The sequence below is a fragment of the Martes martes genome (genome assembly GCF_963455335.1).
Source record: "Martes martes genome assembly, chromosome: 1".
Classification (NCBI taxonomy): Eukaryota; Metazoa; Chordata; class Mammalia; order Carnivora; family Mustelidae; genus Martes; species Martes martes.
The window spans coordinates 195,772,819-195,791,348 of record NC_137888.1 but is presented as its reverse complement, the minus strand read 5'-3'; the positions used below and the strand labels follow the sequence as shown (position 1 = coordinate 195,791,348).

The 18,530-nt window shown below is 40.5% G+C and overlaps 1 protein-coding gene across 1 annotated transcript in view; it reads right to left on the bottom strand.

Moving 5' to 3' along the window:
- Window positions 1-18,530, bottom strand: part of PBRM1 (polybromo 1) — a 130,662-nt gene that overhangs the window by 32,826 nt on the left and 79,306 nt on the right. The window contains exons 20-24 of the mRNA XM_080823009.1: window positions 15,321-15,506; window positions 14,251-14,408; window positions 13,150-13,413; window positions 7,424-7,569; window positions 4,888-5,045 (exon numbers count right to left, since the gene is read on the bottom strand). Of these exons, the coding sequence (XP_080679135.1) occupies window positions 4,888-5,045; window positions 7,424-7,569; window positions 13,150-13,413; window positions 14,251-14,408; window positions 15,321-15,506 (912 nt within the window). The remainder of the gene's footprint in view (window positions 1-4,887; window positions 5,046-7,423; window positions 7,570-13,149; window positions 13,414-14,250; window positions 14,409-15,320; window positions 15,507-18,530) is intronic.

Below are 18,530 nucleotides of genomic sequence, written 5' to 3'. Positions count from 1 at the left end.
GGCAAATAGTACAAATGTGAAAAAGCCTGGCAGAAAAAGCTGGGCAGTGAGATACTTTGGGGAATGAATAAGAGTTCTGAAAAGCTTCCACATACCCAGGGGAATCTAGAAAGCCACGCACGTGCCATGGGCAGGATGCATGCTCAGAAAAGACCCAAAAACCCTAAACTCTCACCTCTGGCTGACTGTCAAGCCCTGTGCAAGCGGGACGCAAAGGCAGAGTTGTAAACCAGGCTGAGGGATGAAAGTGTCTTCCAACACAGACACAGCCTCAAGCTGCAGAGACTGGGAATTTTTTTTGTTGTTGTTTAATCCAAGCATTTAGGAAAATTTCTATTAAATCATTAGCTGACCATTAAGCTAACAGAACAGAGACTTCAGTGACCACACATAATAGCAAAAACAGTTTAAATGAGCAACTATGACTCGTAGTAAGCTGTAACAATAAAGCCTGAGGAAAGGGGAGAATCCGGTTTCCAGAGGTATCACAGCATGATATTCAAAATACCCAGTTTTCATAAAAAATTACGAGGTCATGCAAAGAAATAAGAAAGTACGGTCCATTCACAAGATAAAAAGAAATGAACAGAAACCATCCCAGAGAAAGCCCAGACACTGGACTTATGAGGCAGACACTTTACAGCAACTGTCTTAAATATGCTCAGAGAGCTAAAGCAAACTATGGACAAAGAACCAAAGGAAATCAGAATGCTGACTCACCAAACAGAGATTATCAAGAATGAGACAGGAACTGGAATGCCTAAAAAGAAACGCTGGAGCTGAAGGGTGCCTGGGTGGCACAGTCAGTTAAGTGTCTGCCTTCGGCTCAGGTCATGATCCCAGGGTCCTGGGGTGGAGTCCCCATGGGGCTCCCTGCTCAGTGGGGAGCCTGCTTCTCCCTTTCTCTCTGCCCCTCCCCCCATGCTTGTGTGCACTCTCTCTCTCTCTCTCTCACACAGATGAATAAGATCTTAAAAAAAAAAAAAAAAAAGAAAAACCTCATGGGAGCTGAAAAGTGTTAACAGCTGAAATGAAAAATTAGAAGATTTTAACAGGCAGAAGAATCTGTGAACTCGAAGATAAGCCAACTGAAATGATCAGTCTGAGGAACAGAAAGAAGAAAGAATAAAGAAACATAAGCAGTCTATGAGACCTGTGACACACCATTAAGCAAACCATTGTAGGCCTAATGGGAATCTTAGAGGGAGGAAAGAGAAAGGAGAAGAAAGACTATGTAAAAACAAAAACTCAAATTTGATGGAAGGCATGACAGAAAAAACTGTCTATGGAGAATTCTATGGAGAATGGAGAATTCTATATATAGCAAAATAGAGAATTCTATATATAGCAAAAGTAGCTTCAAAAGTAGAGGAATTAAGACACTTTTCGATAAACAAAAGACAAGGGAGTTTGTTGTTAGTTGACCTGTTCTACAAGAAATTTTAAGGGAGTCCTTTAGGCTGAAATGAAAGGATATCAGTTAATGATGTGAAGCCATACAAAGAAATAAAAAACACGAAAAAAGGTAAACACACATGTAAATATGAAAGCCAATATTGTATTTCCAATTTCTAATTCTCCTTTTTCCCTCCTGTAAGATTTAAAGACAAATGCATAAAGAGGTAATTAAAAATTCCTGTCAATGAGCACATACAGTATAAAGACTTAACTTCAGACAATAAGACAAAGGAGGGATGGTGCTGTACAGGAGTAGGGTTTAATATACAACAGAAGCTAAGGCAGGGCTCCTGGGTGGCTCAGGTGGTTGAGCGATTGCCTTTGGCTCAGGTCATGATCCTAGAATCCCAGGACTGAGTCCTGCGTCGGGTTCCCCGCTCAGCAGGGAGTCTGCTTCTCCCTCTGACACCCACCCCCCATGCTCTCTCTCTCATTCTTTCTCTTTCAAATAAATAAATAAAATCTTAAAAAAAAAAAAAAAAAGCTGAGGCAGTATTGATCCAAACTATTCAAACTACATTGCCACAAATTTAAGATGTAATTCCCAGGGTAACCACTAAGAAAAAAAGCAATAAACAATATGGTTACCCTAACAAAGGAGACTTCAGTCTCACCTTTGCTATCTGCCTTGAGTCTTCTGGCTGGGTTTACCCTAGGGAGCAAGGTCTTCGAGCACTTCTTTAGTCTGGATCATGAGTTAAAAGGAGGACAGACTCTGCTACAGAAACTCAAGAAGGACTTAATAACTGCACTAGCCTTTGCTCCCTCTCCCCCTATGGTGCACCAGGTTATGAAGAGGAAAACTTGTTTAACTATCAGAAATTCCCAATTCTGAAAAAATTCAAAAAACTGAAACAATGTAGGTAAACTTAGTGATCAAATAAGGTCTAAGTGTAAAACACTTATTTCCTCTTGGCCATAAGCATGGTGGCTGCTTCTTTATAACCATGTGTAATCATTATAAAGCTTTTACCTAGTAACCTTTTGGAAAACTCTTCCAAAAGATGGGAAGAGTAGCTGGTTTGCAAGTAGGCTGCAGAACTAATTCAGGACAAGACGAAACATGACACTGAAGACAATGGCAGTCGGAAGCGCACACCTGCACCTGAGAAGCAGAGTGCACATGAGCACTCAGAAGGATGGCTGAACAGAAACCGTGATGCAAGCCCTGCACATTTCTGCATCAGGGACAATAACATTGCTAGGGTTAAGAGTCCAAAGGAGATTGCAGAAGTCTTTTAACTCTTCTCCCTGCTTCCTACCTCACTCTTACATATGCTCCATACTCCATGCACAGTGATATTCCTCCAGTGCATGTGCTGGCTCACACTGCTCTCTGCTCAAAACCAGAACTTCCTATCTGCTCCAAACTCACTCTCAGCACAGTCTAGTAGACCTAACATTTCTGCGTGCACAGCAACACCCTCCTGTTCTGCCCCGGCCACCAGCTTTTTCCTGTGTCTCAAACAGGCCTAGATACTATGCCTTAAGGGCTTTGCATTTCACATTTACTGTGCCTAAAAGGAGTAAAATCTCAGATGTGGTCATACCTTGGAGATACCGCAGGATCAGTTCCCGATCAGCTCAATAAAGGGAGTATCATGGTAAAGCAAGTCAAATGATTTTTTATAAAATTGTATATAAAAGTTATGTTTACACTATACTGTAGTCCACTAAGTGTGCAATAGCATTATACCTAAAAAATATGTATACTACAATTAAAAACACTTCATTGCTAAAAAATGCTAACCATCGGGATGCCTGGGTGGCTCAGTTGGTTGAGTGGCTGCCTTTGGCTCAGGTCGTGATCCAAGCGTCCTGGGATCAAGTCCCACATCAGGTTCCTTGCTCGGCGGGGAGCCTGCTTCTCCCTCTGCCTCTGCTGCCACTCTGCCTGCCTGTGCTCTCTCTCTCTCTCTCTGACAAATAAATAAAATCTTAAAAAAAAAAAATGCTAACCATCATCTAAGCTTTCAGTGAGTTGCTTTTTTTTTTTTTTTTTAATGAACTCTACATCCAACTGAGGCCTGAACTCAAAACCCTAAGATCAAGAGTCATATGCTTTACTGAGCCAACCAGGTGTCCCATCTTTTTGCTGGGGGAGGGTCTTGTCTGGATGATGATGGCTGCTGACTGATCAGGATGGTGGTTGCTGAGGGCTGGTGAGGGCTGTGGCGATTTCTTAAAATTAAACAGAGTGCAGTTTGCAAAGTCGATTGACTCTTCTTTTCACAAATGATTTCTCTGTAGCATGTGATGCTGTTTGGATAGCATTTTACCCATAGCTGAACTTCTTTCAAACTTGGGAGTCAATCCTCTCAAATCTTGCTGGTGCTTTAACAACTAATTAAAGTGATCTTCAAAATCCTTTGTTGTTGTTTTAACAGTCTTCACAACAAATTTTACCATGAGTAGATTCCTTATCAAGAAACCACCATCTTCGGTGCCTGGGTGGCTCAGATGGTTAAGCGTCTGCTCTCAGCTCAGGTCATGATCCCAGGGTCCTGGGACTGAGTCCTGCATCGGGCTCCCTGCTCTGAGGGGAGCCTGCTTTTCCCTCTGCCTCTCATGAATAAATAAATAAAATCTTTGAAAAAAAAAAAAAAAAAAGAAAAGAAACCACCATTTTTGCTCATCAGTAAAAAGTAATTCCTCATCCATTAAAGTTTTATCATGAGAGTGTGGCATCTCAAATAATAATAAAGTCTGATGGGCGCCTGGGTGGCTCAGTGGGTTGAGCCTCTGCCTTTGGCTCAGGTCATGATCTTAGGGTCCTGGGATCAAGTCCCGCATTGGGCTCTCTGCTCGGCGGGGAGCCTGCTTCCCCCCGCCCCTCCGCCTACTTGTGATCTCTCTCTCTGTCAAATAAATAAATAAGATCTTTAAAAAAAAAATAAGTAAAGTCTGAAATACTGTGAGAATTACCAAAATGTGACGTAGAGACATGAAGTGAGCAAATACTATTAGAAAAATGGCATCAACAGACTTGCTTGTTACAGGGTTGCCACAAACCTTCGATTTGTGAAAAACAGCATTTTATTGCACCAAAGCAAAGTGCAATAAAACGAGGGCATGTCTGTGTTCAGACAGTTTTCTTCCTCATTGCCTTCAGGGCTCTGCTAACGTCACCTACCAGAAAGGCTTCTGGTGACCACATCACCTAAAACAAGACCTCCCCTCAATATGACTCTGTCCTCTTCTCCTCTGCCTGATTCTCATTCATAGCTCTAATTACTACCTGATGTCTTATAGCCTTAATTTATTTACTGATTCCCCAACCTCTGCCCCATTGTTAAGTCTCTAAGAGGGCAGAGACTCTGGTCTATTGATTGTTGTATACCTGGCACCTTAGAACAGTGCCTAACACAGAAGTATTCAATCAGCTGTTGTAGAATGGACATGATTAAATGAAAAGGCATAAATACATACCCAGAATACATGTCATGGGGCAGGTTTCTTCCAGATTACTCAGAAATACTTCTTTTTTGTAGAACATTTTTGTGGGCTCATGTTCCGTCTCTTCTGGGTGAATGAAGATGGGGCCATAAAAATATGCAGCTCCATCTCGGACCCATACCTTTTCAATTCTTGGGGGAAAAATGGAGAAATTCCATTAAAATAGAATTCTGACCGGTTTCACTCTTGAAGGATTAATCTATTAAAAATTCTCTTAACCAAAAACTTAATGGTATTTACTACTTGGAGGAGTTTTGTTGACTATATATGATTATTATATTATTATATGATATATTATTATATATTATTATATGATAATAAGATAATTTCCTTGACTTCCCCCATTCTGAGCACAGGAAAAGACACTTGGAAAGGGAGACACCATTGGCTATTCATCTGAGGGAAAAAACACACAATACCAAGGCATACGATTTAATAGTTTCAGCTAACCTCCAGGGTTTTTTTCCCTGAAATGCTCATGATGAAAACAAAACTAAGCATCTGTCATTGGATTCATCAGCCGACGAAACACATAAACCATCCATATTTGGGGTCAGCTCACATGAGTCATAGATATTTCTTTAAGGCAATGGTTCATGACCTTTTTGAATGTCAAGGTGTAACAGCCCTTCAACCAAAGAGAGTCTGATGAGAGATATTATCTCCCTATACAAAAGTAAAAATGCACATCTGACTGCTAAGTGTTAGGTATTATACCATTCCTCACGACTGCTCCCAGTAAGCTGGGATTATTAATGTCCCTATTGTCCTGTGGTTTCTGACATGAAGAAACCTCCTCATCTCAGTTCATGGTAACTCCACCCTTTCAGTACGTCAGGCCAACACACAGAAGTCATCCTTGACTCCTTTCTCTTTCTCGGACCCCACATCCCATTTATCAGGGATCCTATTAACTCCACATTTCACCACAGGATCTAACTACTGGCCTGAACCAGCAATCATGGTTGCCTAGGTTATTGCAACAGCCTCCTGGCAGATCTCCTTGCTTCTCTTTGACCCTTTGAGTCTACTCTCAAAAACCAGTAGGCAGAGCAATCCTGCTAAGAACTAATTCAGATGTCACATCTATGCTTAAAAGAATCCAATGGGGGCACCTGGGTGGCTCAGTCGGTTAAGTGTCTGCCTTCGGCTCAGGCCATGATCCCAGGGTCCTGGGATGGAGCCCCACATCGGGCTCCATGATCAGTGGGGAGTCAGCTTCTCCCTCTGCCTCTTGGCCCACTCAGGCTCTCTCTCTAATACAAAAATAAAATCTTTAAAATGAATGAATAAATCCAACGGTACTCTCTTTAATTCAGTAAAAGCCCAAGTGCCGACAATAGTCTCTCAGGTCCACGTATATATGGCCCTCACCTATCTACCTTAACGTATGGCTCACTTGTCCAGCAACAACCTGTCCACATCTGGACAGGCCAGGTACACTTCTTTCTCAGGTCTTCATACTGACTACTCATGCTTCCTGGAAAGCTTTTTCCCTCAATATTCACATTACTCACTCCCTCAATTTCTTCGAGTATTAGCTCAACTGTCAGCTCTCAGTAAGGCCTATATACACCACCCTATTTAAACTTCTGTACCTCCTCAGTTTGACCATGCACTCCTGATTTCCCACACACCGATCTATTTTTTTCACAGAACATATCATGACCCAATGTTCTGTACCCTTTACTTATTGCAACATTTACTTTTTGACTTCCTGCTGCAACAAGGATCCATGGGACTAAGGATATTTGTGTTAATCACTAATGTATCCTCACAGCCTGGCAAATACTAGGTTTGTAATAAATGATTGCTGAATGAAGAAAAAATGGAATGAGGAAGTGAGCTTAGAGAAGTCAATCATTTACCTAAGGACATGCAGCTAGCAGGGCTGGAACTCACGCCAAGACCCACCACTCTTAACCACTATCCTCTACTGCCCAGTCGCATACCTGACTCCTATGTTGCCGTTTTACGCCATGCAACCACACTTTTATTCATTTACTTGTTCAGCAAATATTTGAGCCCTTACTATGTTTCATGCACCATGCTTGGAATAGGGAATACAAAGGTGAGCAAAGTACGGGGCCTCTATTCTCAGAGCATTTGCAGTCTGGTATGGAAATTCAACAGTAAAATAACCTGATATGCGCTCCGAGAGTAATGGGGAGACCTAATCCAGTCTGCAGGGACAGGATAGGCTTCCTTAAGGAAGTACTATCTCAAAGTTAAGCTAAAGGAGAGTTCATCATGTGAGGTAGGCAGGGAGATTCCTGGGTTGAAAATTCAGTAAATGGTAGGAGAAAAAAAGAAAAATTCACAGGAAGGATTTAGAGAGGGAAGTGTGGCTAGAGACAAAAGCAAGGTGAGTGTGTGTGAGGAAGCTGGGGAAGTTACAGGATTGTCAAGGGGATCGTGACAATGACTCTGACTTCATTCTAAAGAGTAATGAATTTCTACCCAAATCTCTCAGACGCAACTGTATCCTCCCTGCTTCAGTAACACCCACCTGCCCACTCGAGGGCGCACGAGGCCATGGGACTTGATGAAGACACAGTCGCCAACCTTTAGCCACATATCATTATAACGGAGCTGCTCAAAGTAGTGGCAACCTGGTTCACCATTTGACATTTCCACAGGGACATCTTCTTTCTCCTGGAGTAAAGGAAACTGGTTAAAGGTAGGCAGCTGACAATCAAGGAGCAGACAGAGGAGGTTAAGAAAGGAAAGCTGACTTTCCTTCATATTAACTTAAAAGAAAAAATAACCATAAACAGAAGTTTAGATGAAGATCAGAAACCAAGACTGGGGTACTGAAACCAAACTAAGTCTTATTAAATACTGCATTTACTTTAAATTTATACTTAAGTCTTATAAAATGTTACTTCAAGGGGCGCTTGAGTGGCTCAGTGGGTTAAGCCTCTGCCTTTGGCTCACATCATGATCTCAGGGTCCAGGGATCGAGCCCCGCATGGGGCTCTCTGCTCAGCAGGGAGCCTGCTTCCCCCTCTCTCTCTGCCTGCCGGTGATCTCTCTCTCTGTCAAATAAATAAAGAAAATCTTAAAAAAAAAAATGTTACTCCAAGATGCCTTTTTTTTTTTTTTTAAAGATTTTCTTTATTCATTTGACAGAGATCACAAGCAGGCAGAGAAGCAGGCAGAGAGAGAGAGAGAGGGAAGCAGGCTCCCCGCTGAACAGAGAGCCCGATGCGGGGCTCGATCCCAGGACCCTGAGATCATGACCTGAGCCGAAGGCAGAGGCTTTAACCCACTGAGCCACCCAGGTGCCCCGCTCCAAGATGCTTTTATCCTCCTCCCCCCACCCCGTTCCCATAGCCTTGCAGTAGGGGGCGGGAAGCACTGAAGAGAACATATCAGCATTCAGGAGCAGCCTCACTCACACACTGCTATGGAGGATAAGGAGTAAATTCTGAGCAAGGTGTCCCTTCACTACATTTACTGAGCTCTCAATTTCTTAGCATTAACAACTGATGGTTCTAAATGATAATTTTTAAAAAATTTAAAAATTGTCATTGTTTTGATTTATTCTGGAATAGAAAGGACTAGTATAGCCTCTGTGACATAAACACATACACTCTATTTCTGAATAAATTACAAGGTCTGTCACCTCCTGGCTGCTGTGACATATTTGACTTCTTAGGTCACCTGTAAAATGAAGGCAGTGCACCCATCAAATGGGGCTGTTAGGAATCTCCAATGACACATTCCACAGTTAAGTACACAGAACAATGCCTGACTTATGAAAAGCACTTGAACACCCATTCGTTATTACTGTTTTATAGTTTCGGCAAAAAAAAAAAAAAAAAGAAGAGTCTGGGTGGCTTAGTTGGTTAGGCATCTGACTTTGGCTGAGGTCATGATTGATCTCATGGTCCTGGGATGGAGCTCCGTGTGGGACTCTGCTCAGTGGGGAGTTTGCTTCTCCCTCTGCCTCTGTCCCTCCTCCCACTCCTGAGAGCACTCTCAAATAAAAAGATTGAAAAAAAAAGGAAAAAGTTCTGATCTTATGCAGAAAGTGGGTACAGCATGAGATGTTTTAAACATATTAACTCCAAAACGTATAAAAGCTGAGGAAACTATAGAACCCCAATATTTTCTACTGCATCTCCCTGAGAATATGTGAAACTTCAAACTGAAAAAAAAAAAAAGGTCAGAAGGTCGAAATGATTTGTTTTAATCTTTGTTATGACTTCAAATGTGATATATAAATGGTCTTCTTGGAAAATAACACATATAATGGATGAGAGGAACCTGCAGGAGTGGGGACTATGAAGTAGGCCCTGAAATTAAGAATAACTTTTTCTGGGCACCTGGGTGGCCCAGTCAGTTAAGCATCTGCCTTCAGCTCAGGTCATGGTCCTGGGGTCCTGGGATTGAGGCCCACATTGGGCTCCCTGCTCAGTGGAGAACCTGGTTTTCCCCTCCCTCTACTCTCCTTGCCTGTGCACTCTTTCTCTCTGTGTCAAATAATAAAATCTTGAAAAAAAAATAACTTTTTCTTTTAGGAATGGGTTCTATTCTGAAGTTCTTTTTTTTTAATTTTTAGAAGTAATCTCTCTGCTCTACCTGCTGAAAGTATTCTTTTAAAAAGTTCCAGGAATGACTTGTTTTGGCCAGGCAGTATTAAAATAAAGATGAGACAAAAGAAAAAAAACAAAAACAAAAACGTGCACAGAGAGGACCCTGGAGACTTACAAAGTCTAGTAAGAAATCTGTGTTAATTCCCATGTTGGCTTCCATTGGTATTTCTTATTCTTTCAAAATTAATGTCTCTATGATTCCCAACATATTGGTAAAATGTAAAAAATATCATATATTCTTTCCCAAGCTCCCTTTCTCTTGTTCTTTTCTAAGACACAAAGAAGTCAATTTTTTCCAGCTTTTATATTGACAATTTAAGAGCTTTATCTTTTGGGGCACCTGGGTGGCTCAGTGGGTTAAGCCTCTGTCTTTGGCTCAGGTCATGATCCCGGGGTCCTGGGATCAAGCCCCGCATTGGGCTCTCTGCTCAGCGGGGAACCTGCTTCCCCCCCTCCCCCCGCCTGCCTCTCTGCCCACTTGTGAACTCTGTCAAATAAATAAATTTAAAAAACAAGGCTTTATCTTTTTTGACTATATAAAAGAAATGTATCTGTGGGCAACAATTCAAACATTAGAGCATGTAAAACTTAAAAGGCAATCTTCTATGATCGAACCCCAGAGATAAACACCTGGTTCAGCACACAGCAGTTCTCCACATTGCTTTTACAGTCGTGTATGTAAACATACAGTTTGGGTTTTTTTTTAATAATAATGGAACCAGATCCCATTCTGCCACCTGTTAGTTATGAGCATGTTCTTACCACGTGACTTGGACAATCTTCTTGTGTGCCATATATAGAGCTACCTCATTGTGCTTACTGGCTACAAAGTTTGCAAGCTATGGATGTCTGACACTTTACTCAACTCCTATTCATGGTCATTTGGGTCTGGCCAAGGGTTTTTGCTTTTACAAATAACACTGATGTCACCCCTTGTGGAGAAGCCTTCGGTGCACCTGAGTACTGAGTTGGACCACATTCCCTAGTATCAAATGGCTGCTGGGTCAAGGGGAATGCCACGGATGGGAGAGAAGTGTCCTGCCTCACACCCATAGCAGGTGTTATCAGCATTAGCAATCTTCAGAACTCTTGCCAACCTGTCAGGCTTTTAAAAAGTATTAGATTAACACATTTTCTTACTTTTTTTGGGCTGTCTCCCCTCTATAAATGATCTATTTAGTCCTTTGCCTATTTTCCTAGGCTACTTCTTCCCCAGATTTCTAAAAGCTTTTTGTATTAAAAAAATGGTTGTCCTTAAGACCTTTCCCCCACTTTAATATCTCCTGGGTTTCATATCATGTATAGAAAGGACCCATTCCAACCTTATAAATAAAGAATATAGGTAAATAATAATAAATCTGCCTGTGTTAGCAACTGGTACTGTTTCTTTCATTTTGCTTTTGTTTCTGGTATTATTGCTTTTTGGAATATGAAGTGAATGAGAGTTCAGGTGGCTTCTTTTCTTTTTTTCTTTTTCAAATGGCTACCAGTTTTCCCAGTATCATTTGATTCTGTCCTTTCCTGCCAATTTAAAATACTACCTTTATATACTGGATTTTAACTGTGAAAAGCCTATTCCTTCCACTAACTGGAATACCTCAATTTTTTATAAATACAAAATATACAGGGTCTCCTGGCTGGCTCAGCTGCAAGAGCATGCAATTCTTGATCTTGGGGTCATGAGTTCAAGCCTCATATTTGGATACAGAGATTAGTTATATAAATAAAACTTTTATATACGGGCGCCTGGGTGGCTCAGTGGGTTAAGCCTCTGCCTTTGGCTCAGGTCATGATCTTAGGGTCCTGGGATCGAGTCCCGCATTGGGCTCTCTGCTCAGCAGAGAGAAGGCAGGGAGCCTGCTCCCCCTCAACCCCTGCCTGCCTCTCTGCCTACTTGTGATCTCTCTCTGTCAAATAAATAAATAAAATCTTTTAAAAAAACAAAAAAATATATATGTTTTGTTTTATATATATAAAAAATACAATAACATCTGGCAAGGCAAAGCACTTTGATTACTATTTTCCTCCTTCTTTTCCTGGTGACTGCTGCATGTTTATTCTTTCATGAGAAAGCCAGAATAATTCTGTCAAATTCTTTTTTTTTCTTCCAAGATTTTATTTATTTGAGAGACAGAGAGCAAGTGAGTGTGCATGAGTGATGGGAAGGCGTAGGAAGGGAGGGAGAAGCAGATTCCCTGCTGAGCAGGGAGCCCAACACTTGATCCCAGGACTCTGAGATCATGACGCTGAGCTGAAGTCGGACACTTAACCCACTGAGCCACCCAGACACCCCATTTCGTCAAGTTCTGGAAAAAATTTATCCAAGTCTTTTATGTCTGTGAGTAGACGGTTTCTCGTCCCATAGGTTCCAAATATTCCTTTCAAGGTTATTTCTTAATGTATTTTGTTAAGGTGAATCAGATATTTTCTTCTACATGATTTTCCTAACAGTTGCTAAAGTATATTCAACATTTTCACCTTTCTTTCCAAAGTCTTGTGGATTATTGTTTTGTTTATGTAAGAAAGCTATTGGATTGTATACGGATTTTGAAATCTCTATTTGTTGAATTGTTTTTCAAAACTTTAGTTAATTGCTCCCCCATGATCTGCAAAAAGGTTTTGCCACTTAACTGTCAATATTTTTACTATTTTTGTTTGTCTTCATTGGCTACTTTCAGAAAAATATAGATAATAGTAGAGCAAGCAGGCTTTGGTCATGAGAAACAAACATAACTTTAAAAAATCACTTTGAGGAAATATCCGTCTAAAACTTAAATGAAGACAGTTACTATACTTTATCAAATAATTTCTCCTTTGATCTAATAATATAATGAAGTGTATTACTAAATTTTCCTAATTTTGACCAACTCCGCATTTCTAGAATGAACTCCCACCTACTAGGTCATATTGTTCTTAAATAACTAACTTGGTTTTACTTATAAATAAAAATACACTTTCTCCAAGTATTTTCTGCATCAACATTCATCCATTAGGCTCAATTGTAGCTTTTCTGTTTTAATTTTGTCAGGCTTTGGAATTAAGATTATTCTGGTTTTATAAGATAAAGTGGGAAGTCTTCTTTGTTCTCCATGCTTTGAAATAATTTAAACAGTACTATAACTATAGATCTCTTAAAGGGTTAAAAGAATTCACCCATGGAATTATCTGAATTGAGTACTCTGATTAGCTCTCAGAACATTTTTGAAAAATTTCTTCTTGCTGTCCACTTATGTGTTACCCCTCTTCTTGATTCTTTAGTAATTTATAGTGTCCTAGAAAATTATTCATTTTATTCGGGCTTTCAAATTTATTAACAGAAATGTGTAAGTCTTTAAATTTCTTCCACATTTGTATATCTGAGCTTAACTGCCTTCTTTTCTTATTAGGATAGTTGACAGTATATCTCATTGGACTTGTCAAAGGATTAGCACTTGGATTTAGTTTTAAATTCTATTTTTCAATTCTACTATTGTTTTCTAATTATTAATTTCTGTCCTATAGCTCCCTTCTGTTTGGCTAAGGTTTTATGTTGTTACTCTTTTTCATTCTGCATTTGAATACTTTATTCATTTATTTTCTGGAATAGGTATTTTGAAATGCAAAATCCTTTTCTGTGTGGCTTTTAACTACATACCTTTTCCAAGTTAAAACTGTCTTCAGTTCGACTGTCCTCTGAGTTGTCTGTGTTCTTCTCGTCATCCCCTTTATCTGCATTTGCAAATACAGACGCCACTCGGACCACAGGCAAGGGCACATCCCGAGGGACAAACCTCACTGAACTGATGGGCATGGTCCACAGTTTAATTTTCTTAAAAGATTTGGTTTTGGCAGAATACCGTGATTCGCAGACAAAAACATCCTCATCTCGAAAGTTTTCTGGGCATAATTTGAAGTATTCCTGGGAGACATAAGAATAATATTATAAATTAGGTGAATGTTCAGGAAACCAGTCAACCAAAAAAACCAAAACCACACATCAATCAAGCAAACACTAACCTGTTAAGACTTTCTGACAGTTAACAACAAACAGTAAATGGTTAGCAATGTACAAGCCTCTCCCTGCTACAGAAGGGCCTTATTAAATACATACCCTTTAGCTTACCAACTACCTTTTTTTTTTTTAAGATTTTATTTATTTATTTGACAGAGGGAGAGAGATCACAAGTAGGCGGAGAGGCAGACAGAGAGAGAGGAGGAAGCAAGCTCCCTGCTGAGCAGAGAGCCCAATGCGGGCCTTGATCCCAGGACCTTGAGATCATGACCCGAGCTGAAGGCAGAGGCTCAACCCACTGAGCCACCAAGGTGCCCACCAACTACCTTTTTGAAAATATATTAGCATTTCACACAGCTATAATGTTCCTAAAAGCTTTGGGCAGGGCTCAATGTGCCTGTATCAGATAGACACAAAAAAGGTATACTTTATTACCTAAACAGCACACTGACAATTCTTAATGATCTTTCAGAAAATGTCACCCTCAAAAATTAGCCTGGCAGTATAAAGAAATTTAAGCGAACTGCATACAGCTATATAGTGTAGGCAAGCAAATGGTGGTATTTCATCATCATGATCAGATTAATTTCCTCCTAAATCTTTACACAATGGCATATAGACACAGCTTTAAAAATTTTCAAATTTTAAAAGAAAGGGTCTGATTTATAAATACAACTTTTTTTGTGTTTGTAAATTTTATTTTCATGGAATGATTTGTACTTTGGAGACTAAGGAGTTTCTTACCTTGACAAACATGACCACACATTTTCCTAGAATTTTACTAACAGGAACTTTATTGTAATAGTCACTCTTAAAAACTTCTTTTTCTAGAAATTTCCGTGTAGCCAGATGGAATGTTTCATTTGGCCGATAAAACCAACAGCCATACAACCATTTTTCACCTCAAAACAAAAAGGGAGACAGAGAGGAAATTACCATTAATAGAAATCACACATTCTTACAAAATGAGCAAAATCTCTATCCATTCTGCCATGGCCTGAACAATGTGCTTTTTAGGCCACAGTGTCTTAAAATCGTTATCTTAGAAGAAATGATACTCTCAAGTAATGAAGCATAATGAGGCCTAAAAAAATGCTACGTTCCCCCTCATACTAAAGAATGTATAATATATAGGATGAAGAAGGCAGTGAGACCTGCCCCAGTCTGCTGGGGCCAGGACACACTCCAGACTGCGCTCTGGTAAGGTCAGAGCATCCAAAGCATATAAGAGATGCAGTGAGCACTCAGGAGAAGGAAGACAAAGGTATCTCACAAGGAGCAGCTGAGGGAACTAGACTGCCTCAGATCACATTTCTGTCTGCTTCAGGCTTCATTAACTCCTATTTGTTCTCCATGTTTTACGTGAAAGGCAACTGTGCTAGGACGCCTTTTTGAAATCAAATTCTAAGCCAAGACACATGGCACACTATAATAATTTCCTTTATATTTGTGATTTGTACCAAAGTGGTTCTGCCAGGGGTAAAACACGAGCCTTTAGTTCTTGTGAGGCTCTGCCATCCTCAGTCTGGCTTACTGTGTGTTTTTAAGAAATAGCAGCAGTTGAAAGAATGAATCTCAACCTCACTTCAGGAAGCTGCATTTCCTTTGACTCAACTGTGCCACTCAGGAGAGTGCTAGATCCTCTCCTGACTTTTTTCACATAGCAGGTGCTTACTTCTATTTACCGATACAATGTAGAACGACTACTGTTGCAAGGCATAACTGTCTGAGTTACAATTTTCTTCCCTGAGGACCAAGGAGGAGTAAAACAGTCCCAGCTCACCAATCTGCCCTTTGATTTAAAACGAACTTACCAGCAGAATCTTCCCAAAGCCTCTCAATGCAGACGATGTGCGGCTGCAGGCTGGCCTCTGCGGGCTCCACGTAGACGTAGTCTCCAACATGATACATACTGTTCTTAAAGCTGCAGTCCTGGCTGTACGTGCGGTGTAAGCCGGAGAGGCCTGCGGCGCCTGAGGAGTCTTCACTCTTTTCAGCTTCTTCGGTGAAAAAGACAAAAAGTTTCCCATTAATGGGATGTGGGGATCAGATGCAGGATTCAAACAACACATACTAATACATTTCATTCTTTTCTAGACCTTCAAGGGCAGGATTCAGGACAAACGGCATGATATCCGTATTCCCAAGAGCCTTTACACAAACTTGCCTTTTTGAGTTATAACCGTCATTAATTTAAGTAAACGCATAAATAAACAAAGGACCTACACAATTAAAATAACCATGTTAATAATATATGCTCAGTGTGTCATTCTGGATGATAAAGAAAGGTATAAAGAAGAAAACAGCTTACCTGTAAATCATGCAGTCCTAGAAATAATCTCATATGTACTTCCCTTCTATCTTAATGCCTCTGAAAAATTTTCCCCCTCATAGTTATTATGTGGGTATGTCACAATGGAATCTTAGAGTTGAAAAAAATATGGAATATGCGTATCATACAATATAATGTAAACTATGTATGTCTACACACTGAAGATACACTGAACAGGGGCACCTGGCTGGCTTAGTCAGAAGAACATGTGACTCTTGATCCTGGGGTCATGAGTTCGAGGCACATTTTGGAGATAGAGATTACTTAAAATAAATAAGTAAATAATAATAACAATAGTAATAATGATAAAAAGATACACTGAACAGTTCCCAAGATTAATGCTTTTCAATAAGACTTAATTTTGCTAAATAATACTTTTTGATGGCTACTATGCAAGCCATCATTTGCAAATACCATAGGGTTTTTGGTTTTGGTTTTTTTTTTTAGACTTTATTTTTGAGTAATCTCTACAATCAACATGGGGCTTGAATTCACAACCCTGAGATCAAGAGTGGCACACTCCACTGACTGAGCCAACCAGGAGACACCCCAGTGTTTTGTGCTTTTGAGGATAAAGCTTTGCTTACATCTTTATTTCCTTATGATAATTTCCTATAAATGCAACCGCTGGAAATAAGCATTTTAAATGCTTTTTAAAAAAGATTTATTTACTTGACTGACAGAGAGACAGTGAGAGAGAGAGAGCACCAAGCAAGGGGGAGGAGAAGAGGGAGAGGAAGAAGCAGGCTCCCAGCTGAGCAGGGAGCTTGACAAGGACTCAATCTTGGGACCCCTGGATCATGACCTGAGCTAAAGGCAGATGCTTAACTGACTGAGCCACCTCAGTGCCCCTTAAATGTTTTTTAAAATGCATATTCAAACCAACCCCAAAAGTCTATACCAATTTTAGTGCCTCACTGTCTGGCCACAGCGTCTTGTTTCTCCATTCTTGCTCCAACACTCCTATTATAATTTTTTAAAAATTATTTTATTTGAGGGGCGCCTGGGTGGCTCAGTGGGTTGGGCCTCTGCCTTCGGCTCGGGTCATGGTCTCGGGGTCCTGGGATCGAGCCCCGAGTCGGGCTTTCTGCTCAGCGGGGAGCCTGCTTCCCCCTCTCTCTCTGCCTGCCTCTCTGCCTGCTTGTGACCTCTGTCAAATAAATAAATAAAATAAAATAAAATAAAAATAAATAAAAATTATTTTATTTGAGAGAGGGTGCACAAGTGGGGGGAGGGGCAGAGGGAGAGGGAGAAACAGACTCCCTGATGAGCAGGGAGTCTGATGTGGGGCTCAATCCCAAGATCCCAGGATCATGACCTAAGACAAAGACAGACTTTTAACTGACTGAGCCACCTAGGTGGCCCCACATCATTTCTAAAAAGTTTTGCCAATTTTGGTGGAAAATGTTATCTAGTATTTGATTAGTCAAATGAATCCCTGTAAGATACACAAGAGATTCACAAGGTTCTTGAGATTATATACCAGCAGGAACATGGTGAACTGAATTGAAAGGTACAGAGAGAGTACAAAATGAAAGAGTGTTAGTTAAACCCCCAAAATTCTAGAGACAGAAAACAGGCTGATAAAAGTGCTCACCTGGAAACATATGCTACCTTTCATGAAATAAAATGATGCAGAGGGCAGAGTGCTGAGCCACAGAGGAGTATTTCTAATGACTCTGCCCAGCTGGATTTCAAGATTGCTTGGAACCAATGACTCCTTCCATTTCTCCCTTTCTAAATGAGAATGTCTTTCATTATTCCATGCATGTGCCATCACTATGTTATAGGAGCAAAGAACTTGTTTTTTAGTTTCACAGGTCCACAGATGGAGAGGAATTGTGTCCCAGGAGGGATCATACCCATATACACACATTTAAATGATTTAGATAATAAGATTTAGGACTTTTGAGCTCATAAAGCTGATAATATTTAGATGAGATTCTGATACCTGGTAGAGGGGTGTTACTGCAACAAACACCTAAAAAATAGGGAAGGGACTTTGGAATTGGACAAGAAAAGAGACCGGAAGAATTCTGAGAAGAGAAAAACCCTCTGCTGCCTTGAATAGACTGGCAGAGAAATGGACCTTAAGGGGACTTGGCAGTAGAAGGCACAGGTGGAAATGAAGAAAATGTTGCTGGAAAGGAGATCCTTGTTACATAGTGGCAGAAAGCCTGGCAGAACTGTGCCCTGCAATCACTTGGATTCTAAGCTTCTTGGGTTGATCTCTTTGTTATCTTTCTCCTCCTTTGTTTGTTGTTCTATTGCCTCTGAGCTTTCTTCTTCATCTGCTAATCCTTCTCTAAATGTTTCCTTTCTGCCGTCATTAAAAACATTTTAAAACCGAATCACTTTGACCTATAACAATGTGTCAACTTAAGTTATACCACCAGTTACTTTTTTTAAAAAAATATTTTATTTATTTATTTGACAGACAGAGATCACAAGTAGTCAGAGAGGCAGGCAGAGAAAGAGAGAGAGAGGAGGAAGCAGGTTCCCCGAGCAGCAGAGAGCCCGATGTGGGGCTCGATCCCAGGACCCTGGGATCACGACCCGAACCGAAGGCAGAGGCCCTAACCCACTGAGCCACCCAGGTGCCCCTACCACCAGTTACTTCGATACATTAATATATATTTAGCAAAATGCTAAAAAAAAAAAAAAAAGCTGACTAGAAGTTCTCTATGTACAG